Source organism: Giraffa tippelskirchi, chromosome 1 (genome assembly GCF_054371585.1).
Source record: "Giraffa tippelskirchi isolate mGirTip1 chromosome 1, T2T-mGirTip1v1.2.pri, whole genome shotgun sequence".
NCBI lineage: Eukaryota > Metazoa > Chordata > Mammalia > Artiodactyla > Giraffidae > Giraffa > Giraffa tippelskirchi.
In genome coordinates, this window is record NC_137275.1 from 112,583,352 (window position 1) to 112,599,802 (window position 16,451).

Sequence of the window (16,451 nt, forward strand, 5' to 3'; positions counted from 1 at the left end):
GCATCAGAACTTCCAATGAATATTTAGGGTTGATTTACTTTAGGACTGACTGGTTTGACCTCCTTGCATCCAAGAGACTTCTTTAGCATCACAGTTTGAAAGGGAAATAATAGCACTCCCATAACTATTATATCTTCACTTTCTTTATTACCATCAGTAATGTATTTAATTTTTGACACATACAAAAAATAGATGAAGTAGGTTAAGATATTTACATTCATGTGTGCCATATGTGTGTACTCAGTCACTCAGTCATGTCTGACTCCTGCTAACCCGTGGACTATATAGTCCACCAGGCTCCTCTGTCCATGGAATTTTTCATGCAAGAACATTGCAGTGAGTTGCCAGTTACTTCTCCAGGGGATCTTCCGACCCAGGAATCGAACCTGCATCTCCTGCATTGGCAGACAAATTCTATACCAGTGCACTACCTAGGAATCTCCACAAGCCCTAGAAAAATAAAAATCCAGATTTATAAATCAAATGTTATAATTAAACTGTTAACTCTTTTAAAGAGAAATTAATCTGAAGGAACAAAATCTACAAAAGAAATTAAACCTATAAAGAGACATTATCATTAGATAAATAAATGATGTTCTCTACAAGTATTAGTAATAATTTTTAGTTACAGAAACTGAGTATCCCTTGAGTTACACATTTGAAAGAGAGAAGCGGGTGTATAGTGAAGTGTTGACAAATTCTTTTTTCTTTCCTGTTAGGATATTTATGATGGGTTGATTCTTGAATTTATCTGTACCCTCTGGTTAATTTCATAGACATTACCGAAAGATCAACTGGTAAAGATTAGTTATATTTATACTAATTTAAATACAGCTTATAGGCAGGCAGTGTTAGGCATTTTTTTATGTATCTATTACTATTTGTGATATTAAGCAATTGTGCATGAATCTTTGCTTGGAAAGTGAAAGTCGCTCAGTCGTGTTGGATTCTTTGCAATCCCATAGACTATACAGTCCATGGAATTCTACAGGCCAGAATATTGGAATGGGTTGCCTTTCCCTTCTTCAAGGGATGTTCCCAACGCAGGAATTGAACCCAGGTCTCCTGCAGTGTGGGCAGATTCTTTACCAGCTGAGCCATAAGGGAAGTCCAGGAATACTGTAGTGGGTAGCCTATCCCTTCTCCAGGGTATCTTCCCAACCCTGGAATCGAACTGGGGTCTCCTACATTGCAGGCGGATTCTTTAACAACTGAGCTATCAGGGAAGCTCCAAATTCTCATCTAGATTACTAATCTGTTTCTTGATACTAAGTGCAAAAAAAGAATCCATACATAGATTTTTTTTTCATTGCAACTTTGTTAATTCAAGTAAGCTCTCGCAAAGATTCTAAGTAGGAAATGCATTTTGGAAATTGGTATGAAGTACAGTAATGAAAGCAGTGTGACAGTGCCATGTCAGATGTTTGATATTCAATTTTTATCACTCTTGGAAGAAGTGGGAAGAAAAGATCCATATATTCAGCTTCCTCTGGTTACACATGAAACAATTCTCTTAATTTATACTGAGAAAGTGGAGGCAATGAAAAGTTTTCTTTCTATTTTTAAATTACTGTTCACAAACATATGACTTATAATTTAGTCTTGTGTTCATTCCTCATCACATATCTAATAAAAAATCTCCCATGAGAAATGACTGTGTCACAAATACAAATGGCGGTACCAGTATATTTGTAAATACTTTACCAGTTATCAAGGCAAAGTATTTTTTTTCTACACATTTTAAGCAAAATTCTAACAGCTTACTTATCTGAAAGTGTTAGAGTTGGGTAAATTTAAAATGGCTATGAAAAAGTGGATTTGTCTTAAAGAATAAAACACAATTAATTAATTTTCTTATTTAAAATGTAGTCAAATTGACTTCAGGCAGAAAACCCAAAATATGTAAAAAATGTAAATGACAACATAATAATTAGGAATAATTACCCTATCAGTAAACATGGGAAGAGTGAAATTAAATCATATTTCTGTGAGCCCTCTGAGACAAACATTAAAAAGTGACCTTTCACATCTTCACAGTGTTTTCTTAAGTAATAGTTTTTTTCAAAGCTGAAATCACATCCTTATTCCTAAGACTGTATATCAAGGGGTTAAACGTTGGCGTCACAGCAGTGTAGGAAACAGAGAGCATTTTGTATGTTCCTGGGGAATGATTTAACTGCGGGCGTAAATAGGTAATAGTCATGGAGCCAAAGAATAAAAGCACAACGGTGAGATGGGAAGAGCAGGTGGAGAAGGCTTTGGACCGGCCTGTGGCTGAGCGCAGCTTTCAGATGGCAGAAATGATTCTGACATCAGAGCCAAGCATCACGAGGAAAGGAATCGTGGCAAACAGCACAGCAATCACATAGACACACATTTCATTAAGCGCAGTGTCCCCACAGGCCAGGGTGACCAACGAGGGATGTCACAGAAGAAGTGGTCGATCTGGTGTGAAGCACAGAAGGGCAGTGAGGACACCTGGCATGTCTGTGCTCTCTGGACTGGAATTCCACCCTCCCAGGCGCCAACAGCCGACTGGAGGCCCATCCTGTGGGTCATGAGCAGAGGGCGGCGCAGAAGCTGCACATGGACACACAGGGTCACAGCCCTCACCGCCAGGAGGAGCACCCCCGGGGCTCCCGGAACAGGAAGAAGCGCGTTTGATGGCGCAGCTCAGCAAAGAAACGCCCCTTCTGTCTTGGGTCCAAAGGTTCACTAGAATCCTACAGAGAGTGACAGATACATAACAGATTTCCAGTGACGGGAAATTTGCAAGGAAAAAATACATGGGTGTCTGGAGTACAGAGTCTACCCTCGTGATTATTATGATAAGACCATTTCCTGTTAAGATGAATATGTAGATGAGAAAGAAAATTCCAAATAGAAGTCCCTGGAGGTTCAGAAGATCCGAAAATCCCAGGAGAACAAATGCCATGACTGAAGAGAAATTGCTTCTGCTGTTTGGTCTCCTGGAAGCATCTGCAGAAGAAAAAAAAATATATATATATATATATATAATCAATGTAAAGTCCTCTATCTCTCTGAGTGGCAGTTTTTCAAGTGATAAAATGTGTACACTGCACTTTCAAAACTAATTTGAGTCCTAGAAAAGCATCTAAATTTGATATTAAGCCGTAGTTTAAAGAAGTTCATTCTTTCACAAAAAATAATCCATCAGAAAAGAGTAATATCAGGAACTAGGTCTCCTGATAGATGGCTGTAGTTTCCCGTTACTGATAATGAAATAATTGATGCTGCGTTTTGTTATTCAGCTTTGTGACAGGAATATATAGCAAGAGATCTGGCAATTTTATTAAGAATGACCTTTCCATCAATTCTCCTTTCTCATGTTATTTCTTTTAAATTAATTGCATTTATTTATATTTTGATTTAAGCTATCCAAATATTTTTGAGTTACCATGCAACTATAATTAAAAAATAAGCCAAAAAAAGTGATTTGGGGGATGATCTTTGTGATTTTTTTGTGTTATAATAGTTGGTATAGTCAGTTTATTTCAATTGAAAGTCAAAAAAAACTCAGCCAAAGAAGTTTTTATCAAATCTAAAACACTGATTTTGCATTTGAGTGGTAATTCTTGCAATCGATAGCCATGCTTTCAATAAATTTCAACTTAAAGATGTTATATAAATCAACTAAGATCAAAGCAAATAAAAAGCATTATTAAGACTGAATTTTAGGCATGTACAACTCAAAATCCAAGTTACTTTTTACTGAAACAGATAATTTCAGGGGAACATACAATGTATCATTTATATATACTTCTCCTTCCTGGGAACTAACATATATAAATAAACCAAAAAGTATTTGATTTACAAATGGATAACAATATCTAATGATCATTCACCTAGAACCAGACATCCTGGAATGTGAAGTCAAGTAGGCCTTAGAAAGCATCACTACGAACAAAGCTAGTGGAGGTGATGGAATTCCAGTTGAGCTATTTCAAATCCTGAAAGATGATGCTGTGAAAGTGCTGCACTCAATATGCCAGCAAATAGGGAAAACTCAGCAGTGGCCACAGGACTGGAAAAGGTCAGTTTTCATCCCAATCCCAAAGAAAGGCAATGCTAAAGAATGCTCAAACTACGACACAATTGCACTCATCTCACACGCTAGTAAAGTAATGCTCAAAGTTCTCCAAGCCAGGCTTCAGCAGTACGTGAACCGTGAACTTCCAGATGTTCAAGTTGGTTTTAGAAAAGGCAGAGGAACCAGAGATCAAATTGCCAACATCCTCTGGATCATCGAAAAAGCAAGAGAGTTCCAGAAAAACATCTATTTCTGCTTTATTGACTATGCCAAAGCCTTTGACTGTGTGGATCACAACAAACTGTGGAAAATTCTCAAAGAGATGGGAATACCAGACCATCTGACCTGCCTCTTGAGAAACCTGTATGCAGGTCAGGAAGCAACAGTTAGAACTGGACATGGAACAACAGTTCAGTTCAGTTCAGTCGCTCAGTCATGTCCGACTCTTTGCGACCCCATGAATTGCAGCACGCTAGGCCTCTCTGTCCATCACCAACTCCTGGAGTCTACCCAAACCCATGTCCATCGAGTCAGTGATGCCATCCAGCCATCTCATCCTCTGTCGTCCCCTTCTCCTCCTGCCCCCAATCCTACCCAGCATTAGGGTCTTTTCCAATGAGTCAACTCTTCGCATGAGGTGGCCAAAGTATTGGAGTTTCAGCTTCAACATCAGTCCTTCCAATGAACACCCAGGATTGATCTCCTTTAGGATGGATTGATTGGATTTCCTTGCAGTCCAAGGGACTCTCAAGAGTCTTCTCCAACACCACAGTTCAAAAGCATCAATTCTGCGGCGCTCAGCTTTCTTCACCGTCCAACTCTCACATCCATACATGACCACTGGAAAAACCATAGCCTTGACTAGATGGACTTTTGTTGGCAAAGTAATGTCTCTGCTTTTAAATATGCTATCTAGGTTGGCCATAACCTTCCTTCCAAGGAGTAAGCGTCTTTTAATTTCATGGCTGCAGTCACCATCAGCAGTGATTCTGGAGCCCAAAAAAATAAAGTCTGATACTGTTTCCACTGTTTCCCCATCTATTTCCCATGAAGTGATGGGACCAGATGCCATGATCTTAGTTTTCTGAACGTTGAGCTTTAAGTCAACTTTTTCACTCTCCTCTTTCACTTTCATCAAGAGGCTCTTTAGTTCTTCACTTTCTGCCATAAGGGTGGTGTCATCTGCATATCTGAGGTTATTGATATTTCTCCCGGCAATCTTGATTCCAGCTTGTGCTTCTTCCAGCCCAGCGTTTCTCATGATGTACTGTGCATATAAGTTTAATAAGCAGGGTGACAATATACAGCCTTGACGTACCCCTTTTCCTATTTGGAACCAGTCTGTTGTTCCATATCCAGTTCTAACTGTTGCTTCCTGACCTGCATACAGGTTTCTCAAGAGGCAGGTCAGATGGTCTGGTATTACTATCTCCAGAAAAACATCTATTTCTGCTTTATTGACTATGGCAAAGCCTTTGACTGTGTGAATCACAATAAACTGTGGAAAATTCTGAAAGAGATGGAACAACAGACTTGTTCCAAATAGGAAAAGGAGTATGTCAAGGCTGTATATTGTCACCCTACTTATTTAACTTATATGCACAGTACATCATGAGAAACGCTGGGCTGGAAGAAGCACAAGCTGGAATCAAGATTGCTAGGAGAAATATCAATAACCTCAGATATGCAGATGACACCACCCTTATGGCAGAAAGTGAAGAGGATCTAAAAAGCCTCTTGATGAAAGTCAAAGAGGAGAGTGAAAAAGTTAGCTTAAAGCTCAACATTCAGAGCTAAGATCATGGCAAAACTAAGATCATGGCATCTGGTCCCATCATTTCATGGGAAATATATGGGAAAACAGTGGGAACAGTGTCAGACTTTATTTTGGGGGGCTCCAAAATCACCACAGATAGTGATTGCAGCCATGAAATTAAAAGACACTTATTCCTGGGAAGGAAAGTTATGACCAACCTAGAAAGCATATTAAAGATCAGAGACATTACTTTGCCAACAAAGTTCCATCTAGTCAAGGCTATGTTTTTTCCAGTAGTCATGTATGGATGTGAGAGTGGGACTGTGAAGAAAGCTGAGTGCCAAAGCATTAATGCTTTTTAACTGTGGTGTTGGAAAAGACTCTTGAGAGTCCCTTGGACTGCAAGGAGATCCAAGCAGTCCATCTTAAAGGAGATCAGTCCTGGTTGTTCATTGGAAGGACTGAAGTTGAAGCTGAAACTCCGATACTTTGGCTACCTCATGCGAAGAGTTGACTCATTGGAAAAGACCCTAATGCTGGGAAGGATTGGGGGCAGGAGGAGAAGGGGACGACAGAGGATGAGATGGCTGGATGGCATCACTGACTCGATGGACATGAGTTCGGGTAAATTCTGGGAGTTGGTGATGGACAGGGAAGCCTGGCGTGCTGTGATTCATGGGGTCGCAAAGAGTCAGACACAACTGAGCGACTGAACTGAACTGAACAATATCCAATATTAATTAGAGTATTATACCCTCCACTAATGATTGGTATGGGATGCACTATTCTCATTATTGTGTTTTGTGTTCACCTCTCTCTCTGCACATTGAAGTCTTTTCTTAGTTCTTTTCCAGTATTGTAACAATATCCTTCCAAATTTTTCTTAAGTATTTTGGGAAAAACAAATCAGAGAAAAGTAAAAATAACAATCAAAAAACAAATTGGAAATGAGCAGTCTACAACTGAGTGCTAATTTGCTTGACTAAGATTTGAGACAAGTTCTTAATAAGATGCAATGATAAGTAATTTTTGAAATTTCCACATGTATTGTGATTATTAAATAGAAATTGCATGATAAAACATTTTGAAATGTAGAGAACTTACTAAGCAATTTCTATCCAATTTCTAATTCCCTCCTTAAATATTATAGTAGCATAAAATCTTTCCTTCATATAAAATTGCTGAGGATTTTCTCTATGAATTTGGAATGTTTTCCAGGTGGTTTCAGGGATACCAATCATGCATGGCTTTATTATCTTACTGAAAAATATTAATGTATTCATCTATGACAGCAAAAGATGTATATATACTGATCACACATTGTGTTGGGCTCATATTATTTCTGTTTTAATAACCTCAACACTGAGAATGGAGTTACAAAGAAAAAGTGTACAAACAAAACAGTTGGTGACTACAAATTCCATTCTAAGTTCACTGTTTATTTCAGACTTTGATTAACAGTTTCTTTTTGTGTTAAATGATTTTATGTTTACTTTCCAAAACAGTTTAATTGAAATTACAGTGTTATGCAATACAGAGGGGATCCCACATGGCACTATTGGTAAACAATCTGCCTGCCAGTGCAGGAGATGCAAGAGTTGCAGGTTCGATCCCTAGGTCTGGAAGATTGCCTGGAGGAAGAGATAGCGACCCTCTCCAGCATTCTTGCCTGGAAAATTCCATGGACAGAGGAGCCTGATGGGCTACAGTCTAGGAGATTGCAAAGAGTCAGACACAATTGTGCATGCATTCACACACGCAATACAGAAATGGTGGCATTATCCACCACATCTACTATAAGGCTCTCCACATTTTATTTTTTCAAATGATACTTAAGCAATAAAACGATTATGAGGTGGATGAAATTCAAGCAACATAAAGAGAGAAAAGGAAGAAGAGGGCAAGAGAAAGAGAGTGGGAGAGAGGGAGAAGGAGGAAAGAAAGAGGGAAGAAGGGAGGGAAGGAGAGAAGGAGGGAGAGAAAGAAGGGAGGGAGAGAAAGATGGAAAAGCCGCAACCTATGAATTATTCTCAGTATTTTCATAACAAAATATTCACCTTAGTGAACCCCTGGTGGCTCAGCGATAAAGACTCCACCTGTAATGCAGGAGACATGGGTCCAATCTCTGGGTCAGGAAGATCCCCTGGAGAAGGAAATGGCAACCCGCTCCAGTATTCTTTCCTGGGAAATCTCTTGGATGGAGGAGCCTGGTGGGCTGCAGCCCATGGGGATCACAAGAGTCAGACAGGACAGTGACTAAACCACCACCAGTGTTTTCAATCTACGCCTAATACGGGAGATGAGATTAGTATTGTGATTTGATTGTATACTTATACCCCTTCACTGTAGATAGAGAAAGGCAGTGTCAAGTCACTACTCTAAAATTAATTCTACTCAAACTTTTCTTTTGCAGACGTCCTTCCAAGTGAACAGTAAACAGGCTTGATTCTTTTAATTAAGGCTTTTTGTTTGTTTGTTTGTTTTTCCTTTAGGTTGGCTTCTTTTCTTAGGGACACAGGCCAATTTCTCTTTTATTTAGCTAATGACCTCAGGGCTCTAACTCCCTCTGGATGAGGACAAAGACAATTCTATTTGTAGTCTGATTTTGTAGTATTTATTTAATCAGAAAATCATAACATCAATGATTTTTTTTTAATGCCCTAAAACGTTAGATTCCTTTTCAAGAGGACTTTTCTGTTGGCTCAGATGGTAAAGAGTCTGCCTGCAGTGCAGGAGACCTGGGTTTGACCCCTGGGTCAGGTAGATCCCCTTGAGAATGGAATGGCTACTGACAACTCCAATATTCTTGTGGGAAAATTCCATGGACAGAGGAGCCTGGAGGGCTACAGTCCATGAGAACAAAGAGTTGGACACAACTGAGCAACTGATACTTTTCAAAATAGTGTTTCTTCAGAAATAATACTGTATTTCATTGATGGTAGTATGCAAACACTTTTAAAACATTTTAAAAGAAACCAATTACTGCCTTCTTCAGTAAGTTTTCCTACATTTAAAATTTTCTTCAAAACTGCCTCAACTATTTTAATAACTTTTGTTACATTAAAACTAACAATACATTTCAAAATTATTTTAGTCATTTATCTCACTAATTTTCTAACAGAATAATGAAGATGTTGCCTGAAATATAGTCTAACTTGTCAAATCTAGTATATTATCTCAATAGCCAGTAAATATTTGGGCTTTATAAACTTTGATATTTAAGATGTGATTAGCTAAGAAAATCAATCTAAAATGTAAACAACACTTTTGATGTAAGAGTTCACGCTTACCTTCCTGGATTGGAATGAAGTTATTTCTTTCTTTGATAAGGAGTATTTTAAATGTTGTTCTATTGATATTCAACTTTAAACAATTTGAATGTTAGGTGCTGCAAATGTCTTTCTAAATCATTTTTTTCCCTCCAAAGCAAATAGTGTTCTTTAAGTAGAAATAGATTTCTTTTGGCCTTGGGAATTATTTCTCTCCTGTATCAATGTATAATTGAACGGATTCATTATACTAGCCATTCAAATATTTTGGAAAGCAACCAAAAATGCCCCTGGCCATAGCATTCCTTTTCAGTGATGTCTTACTCTATTCTGCAGTGCTTTAAATAACAACGCAACTGACTTCGGGATTCTTGCCTGGAGAATCCCATGGACAGAGGAACCTGGTGGCCTACAGTCCATTGGGTCACAAAGAGTCGGACATGACTGAAGCTACTTAGTGTGCAAGGACATAAATATCCTAGGGGAATTAGGACATCTAATGTTGATGGAGGAGTAGGTACTAGACCAATGGAATCTAAGACATTTAAAAATTTCCCAACACAAATATCACTAACTGATTTTTGACAAAGGTTCAAAATCATTCAATATATTTAAGAAAAAAATACATTGTCTTAAAAAAGTTATTAAAGCATTGCACATGCAAATCCAAAGAAACAAACAACAACAACAACAACAAAAAAACCCCTGAACTTCTATATAAACCATAAAACCTTATTTAAAAATTAACTCAAAATTGATCGAATGAGGGAGAGAAAAGGTGATGTCATCCAACCATCTCTTTCTCTGTTGCTCCCTTTCTCTCTTGCCCTCAGTCTTTTGCAAACATGCACACATACACACAGAAACACACAGAGATGCATTTCCAGAAACTGGATGTATGATTCCAGGGGCTGTGTGTGCATGTCTGTGTGCTCAGTTGCTTCAGTTGGGTCTGATTCTTTGTGATCCTCAGGCTGCCCCAATTGGCTTGCTGTAGTTTCTCATTAAATTTAACGATTGAATATTTTAAAATTAGTATAAATTAACAGATACAGACATAGATAAGATATCTAGATACAGATATAGATATAAATATCCTGCAGCTTCCCAGGTGGTGCTAGTGGTAAAGAATCCATCTGCCAATACAGGAGACCTAAAAGATTCAGGTTCAATCCCTGGGTCGGAAAGATCCCCTGATAGTTTGTGAGGTTTGAGGAATCAGTCCATTTCATCTTATTGGTGATTTATAGACACAGAGTTATTAAAAGCATCTTTATTAATCCTTTAATAATATCTATAGATTTCAATGTGCCAGTGCTCATACTTTGTGTTTAATACATGTGATATGTCTTTTTTCATTGTCTATTTTTTAAAAATAATATCTACTTTATAAAATTTACAAAGTATCAGCTTTTTACTTGATTGCCTTTCTTTATTTTTTTAGTTTTGGTGATTTCTACTCTTTTTGTTTTTTCTTCCTTCTGTTTGATTTGGATTTATTTCACTATGACTTTTAGAATATATTGTGGTGAAAATTTAATTTATTGACTTAAGATGTTATTTTAATGTTCTAAGTGTTCAGTACTATGATATTTAAGTACTACTTTGGCTGCATCTCATAGATTGTGATATGTTACATTTATATTAAGTAAAAATGTAGATCAATAAGAGGAAGACCTCCAGATACTTGAAAAATTACATTGTAAAGAAGCATTTAACAGGAGGCTTCCTGTATGCTGTTTTCGGTCTTGCATAAATTCTTTATTCCTCATTAGCACTTGAATGCAGGTGCTAGAGGAGCCACACAAGTTCCCGGAATAATAGGAATTTATGTCTCTCGTTCGTATGGAAAGTAGCCTTTCCATATTGTGAAAAGTAGCCATTTACAACTCTCTTCCCTTCTGATATGGAAAGTAACTTTTACAATCCCCTCTCTTGAAAATCATTCTAGCCTCAAGCTTCCTGAATAACTTGTAAGATTTTTTTTATCCCTATTTCTGCTGAAAAGGCTATCTTGTAAGACAGTATATATATGCCCACAATATGTTGAATAAACGCCTTTGTTCCATCAGAACACTGGTCCCCATGTCTTTCTTCAGTTCTCTCTCTCTCTCCCTTTCAGGCTGCTTCCACGGAGCACAGGTGTCCTCTGTGTCTACTTACCCACCCAGGTGACTTGTGCCTACATAGATGGAGCTAACTCTTTGTCTAGAGTTATATTGACATGCTGTGTAAACCAGGGAATATCAGCCTCTTTTCTTCCTTCTTTCACTTTCTTATCGTCGACTCTGTACCCCCAAGTTCCGGTCCATTAAAGGACCACAACAAATAGTACGCCAGAACAGGGACATGGAATACGTGGCAGTTCGGGCAGAGTGACCCAGAGCTTATTGAAGCTGGTAAGTACTAAAGACATGGGTATAAGGGTGAGCCTATTCAGGCTGGTAAATACTAAGGACATAAATATAATGACAGGAAAGCCCAATCAACTTTTTACTTAACTTTATCACTTGTTTAAAGCTCAAGGATTTTCAGTTTCACACCAGGAAATAGAGGCTGGCCTTCAAACAGTGGTTGAATGTAATCCTTGGTTCCCTGAGGAAGACAATATTGATTCAGAAATTAGGCACCAGGTCAAAAAGAATGCTAAATGAGCCGCCAGACAGGGAAAAAACATTCCTACAGATTTCTGGCCTTAATGGGCTCCTATTGAAACTATGATTCTGCCATTTCAAGGTAATCCTGGCCCTCCTGATATTCAACAATAGGCAGAACACTTATTACATAAATATAAGCTAAATGATAAAACCTTACAAAAGGCCCAATTAGAACAACATAATATATTTACAAACCCTCCCCGGGTTGTTCCAAGCACTCCTCGTCTGCCATCAGACACAAATCTAAAAGCCTCTCCTTTGCTAAAACCTAATGATTCTGGCAACGACTCCTCTAGGACACCTTTTGACATTAAAATTAACACCCTTCTAAATAACAACGATGAGTTTTTACCACATACTCTTAATTGTAAAAAGTTGCTACCCGCCCACTCTCCTTGAGACAGAGGCTTTCTAAATTGATGGCTTTACAATCGCAGGTCTCTGAAGCCGATGGTTTTTCTGCTCTTCCAGTTTTAAGAAATCATGACGCTCAAGGGCACGTAATACCTCAATATGAGGCTATTAACTTTTATCATATGCAACAAATAAAAAAGACTATAACTATGTACGGCCCACATTTACCTTTTACTGAAGTACTTCTAAATTCTATAACATCCACTCTTGGATATTTTATTCCCCATGATTGGCTTACTCCTTGGAAGGAAGGTTATGACCAACCTAGATAACATATTGAAAAGCAGAGACCTTATTTTGCCAACAAAGGTCCGTCTAGTCAAGGCTATGGTTTTTCCAGTAGTCATGTATGGATGTGAGAGTTGGGTGGTGAAGAAAGCTGAGAGCCGCAGAATTGATGCTTTTGAACTGTGGTGTTGGAGAAGACTCTTGAGAGTCCCTTGGGCTGCAAGGAGATCCAACCAGTCCATCCTAAAGGAGATCAGTCCTGGGTGTTCATTGGAAGGACTGATGTTGAAGCTGAAACTCCAATACTTTGGCCACCTCATGTGAAGAGTTGACTCATTGGAAAAGACCCTGATGCTCAGAAGGATTGGGGGCATGAGGAGAAGGGGGACAACAGAGAATGAGATGGCTGGATGGCATCACCGACTTGATGGATATGGGTTTGGGTGGACTCTGGGAGTTGGTGATGGACGGGGAGGCCTGGTGTGCTGCAGTTCATGGGGTCGCAAAGAGTAGGACACGACTGAGTGACTGAACTGAATGTATATGTAGCATCAGCAAAAAAGGCATTCATTTCAGAAGAATTAAAAATAGATCCCTTGTTCTTACTGTTAATTAATTTAGGAAACCCTGATTCAGATAATCTTTTTACTTTTCTGATTCTCATCATTATATTATCAAGTGAGAAATTACAGAGTACTTTGTAATATGCATGTGTGCACTCAGTCGCTTCAGTCTTCTGACTCTTTGGGAACCTATGGACTGTAGTCCACCAGGCTCCTCTGTCCTTGGGATTCTCCAGGCAAGAATACTGGAGTGGGTTCCATGCCCTTTTCCAGGAGACCTTTCTTCCCCAGTGATCAAACCCACGTCTCTCATCTCTTACATTCCAGACAGATTCTTTACCACTTAACCACCAGGAAATGTCTTGTAATATATTTGGCCAATATATCAAAGATTACAACCTCATTATCATTATCATCAGTCATCTTAAGTATTAAGATTTATCAAGTGATTACTACATAGTAAGCATATATTTAAGTAGTTTGCATGTAGTATTAAATCAGGATATATCACAAAAATTTTTTTAAAATTATTTAGCTAAGTTGTATGATAGTAAGAGGAGTTATTAAAATGTGTTCTCATCCAATACCAAAGGAATCATTTGTTTGTTAAAATTAAATTCTATGGCAAACGAATGAGAAAATGAAGTAATATTGGCATGTTTTCCTTTTTATCCTAAAGGAAGTAGGCTTTTGAGCTGCATTCACCAATTTTAGGTTTTCATTTCCTATTTCAAATTGATTTCATAAACTTGCTCTAAGCAGTAATAAATGCATTGTGGTATAGCTGATTTACATGATATCATAATCCCTACATCAAAGAAAATTGTCGTTTCAGTGGAAATACCAGAACAATAAGCATGAATAATTTGAGCAAAAACAAAAGTGGCTCTATTTAGATGAATTATATAGTGATTTTCTCTTTGAGTTGTATAAAGAGAAGCATTGACAGTTTTCAGAAGTCAGAGAAACCAGCAAATATGTCACGAGATTTGAGGAAATCTTTGAACCTGAGATAGAGTTTAGAATACAAGTACAGTTTGTATAGAATTTGAATAATTATAATATTTCTTACTTTAGAAATAGTTTTATACTGACAATTCCATTTACTATTCATAAAAAGTTTCCCTTTGACAGAAAAAAGTTGAGACAAAAAATATTTTAATAAATGTGGAGCACTCCATTCTTGATATTAAGTTTTGCTTTCTTACTTTTTCTGGCTTCTCTTTGACATCTTAGTTTCAGTATGCTTTTCAAATGTACTATCCTACCCGAACATCAAGGAATAATTTACAAAGCAGATTAAAAAACGAGAGGAAACCTTACATACATAAACAGCAGATACAATAAAAAGAATAAAGCAGATGGCAGTTTCTGCGGGAAATGGGTGGCTCATTAAATGTAGGTGCATGCTGCTTGCTAAAAAGATTGATGATTCATTCAACAAGCAATTTGAATCAGTATCCAAGTACTACACTCTGCATTGATTTCAGTAGATGAATAAAATTTAGTAAAGGTGTAGGGACAAGGTATTGAAAAAAGGAGACATGATTGCATAGTCTCATATATAATGCATCTGTCAGCCACTAGCTTCTGACCATTTAAAAGAGTCATTCGTAGCATTTTTGCATTTCTAATAATCACATTTTTATTGAGAGAATTGTATAATAATGGAAAAAGTTTGATTATCTTTAGTACTGTAATGTGTAGTTTAAGATATTGTAGATGGTACATATATAAATAGTATGTGGTTTCCCTGATGGCTCAGATGATTAAGAATCTGCTTACCATGCAAAAGACCTGGGCTTGACCCCTGGGTAGGGAAAATCCCCTGCAGAAGGGAATGGCAACCCACCCCAGTGTTCTTGCTTTTGTATGGACTATTGGTTCTAGCCCATGTTTGTCTACATTTTTGTAGCAGAAATCTTGACTTTTGCCCTCACTTAATACCCTTAGAATATGTAGTTAGTTGTGTATCTTATTTTCAGTGACTTATTTTCTATTGGATTTCAAATAAGTTAACACATAATATGAAAATACATGTATAACATGCTGAAAACAATGAAGTAATTTACTACTTTTGCAAGAATAAGTAAAAAGAGTATAATTTCTAAATATACACACATACACGCCCCACAAAAAGTATGCTTGATCTCTAACAGGAAAGAAAGGAAGGAGAGATTTACATTTTCAGTGGGAATCTATTTTTATACTTTGAAAGTGAAGTGAAGTGAAAGTCTCTCAGTTGTGTCTGGCTCTTTGTGACAGTCCATGGAATTCTCCAGGCCAGAATAAGTGGGTAGCCTTTCCCTTCTTCAGGGGATCTTCCCAACCTAGGGATCAGAGCCAGGTCTCCCGCATCGTGGGCAAATTCTTTACCAGCTGAGCCACAAGGGAAGCCCAAGAATACTGGAGTGGGTAGCCTATACTTTCTCCAGTGGATCTTCCCAACCCAGGGATCAAACTGGGGTCTCCTGCATTGCAGGCAGATTCTTTACCAGCTGAGCTATCAGGGAAGCCCGAAATAACCTCCACCTGAACAGGGGCTTGAACCTTGGACCCTCAGACCAAAAGTCTGATGCTCTACTGACTGAGCTATCGGGGCTCTTATACCTTGGGGGAAATTCCAAAGAAGCAATCAAATTGATTCATTTTTTGTTTGTTTGTTTGTTTGTTTTTAAAACAAGCTCTGGCCAGTTTTATTAAAGAAAAATTGTACATGATTTACTTTTCACCCGTCTGTTCTGGCATGCTTCTAATAATATCAGAATCACCTGGATCAATGATAGCCAGTGTGCATACTCTGTAGTATTTTCCACATGCTGTACCCAATTCAATATTATTGCCACTGTAGTGATGGACACCAGTTTTGGCCAACATGGCATAATACTCTATTTCAGATTTCCTCAAGGCCGGGCAGTTGTTGGCGAGGATGACCAGTTTCGCTTTGCCTTGTCTGATCATTTTCAGAGTCTGTTTGTACCCCAGCACGTACTTTCCACTTTTCATAACCAGCTGGAGCCTAGAGTTGATCGACTCCAGTGACTTTTTCGTCTTCTTTGCGGCCACCATCTTCCTGCCTTAGATGCGGGAAGTCCCCAACCAAGAGCAGCCGCCAAGATGGCTGGGGACAAATTGATTCATCTTTAATGCATTCTAGAAGTTAATGAATCACATTTAATGGAAGAAATGTACTATTCATTGCCCAAAAAGATCTACAGAAAAAACAAAAGAAGCTAGTAATATAGTTAAAATAATACGAAAAATGCAAAAAAGATGGGAAATCTCAACTTATTGCATTCACATGCATGACTAACACAAACACATGCAAAAAAGAAAGAATGAATAAGTTGAATGGGATCATCAGTAAAACAGCAATTACTGAGATTGTGGGTAATTTAGGAAGATCTCACAGATGAGTTGTCGGTGGTGTCTGTTTCATGCAGTAAGTGAGTGAGAGGTGAACATTCTAGCTAGAACTGCTTTCGTGAACTTAAACCTGGATGTACTTGCCTC

The 16,451-nt window shown here is 38.0% G+C and overlaps 1 protein-coding gene and 1 long non-coding RNA gene across 2 annotated transcripts in view; both read right to left on the reverse strand.

Annotated features, from left to right (window-relative positions):
* Positions 1 to 880: 880 nt before the first annotated feature.
* LOC145506922 (uncharacterized) overlaps positions 881 to 16,451 on the reverse strand; it is a 70,941-nt gene continuing 55,370 nt past the window's right edge. Inside the window, exons 2-3 of the long non-coding RNA XR_014054447.1 lie at positions 1,388 to 2,979; positions 881 to 1,255 (exon numbers count right to left, since the gene is read on the reverse strand). This is a non-coding gene — a long non-coding RNA (uncharacterized LOC145506922). The remainder of the gene's footprint in view (positions 1,256 to 1,387; positions 2,980 to 16,451) is intronic.
* Positions 15,604 to 16,112, reverse strand: LOC145521373 (large ribosomal subunit protein eL30). The gene has a single exon (XM_081529903.1). It carries the CDS (start codon positions 16,005 to 16,007, stop codon positions 15,660 to 15,662), a length of 348 nt encoding a protein of 115 aa, XP_081386029.1. The 5' UTR covers positions 16,008 to 16,112; the 3' UTR covers positions 15,604 to 15,659.

Coding starts and splice junctions, on each gene's coding strand:
- LOC145521373 (XM_081529903.1), bottom strand. CDS start 16,007: ATGGTGGCCGCAAAGAAGACGAAAAAGTCACTGGAGTCGATCAACTCT.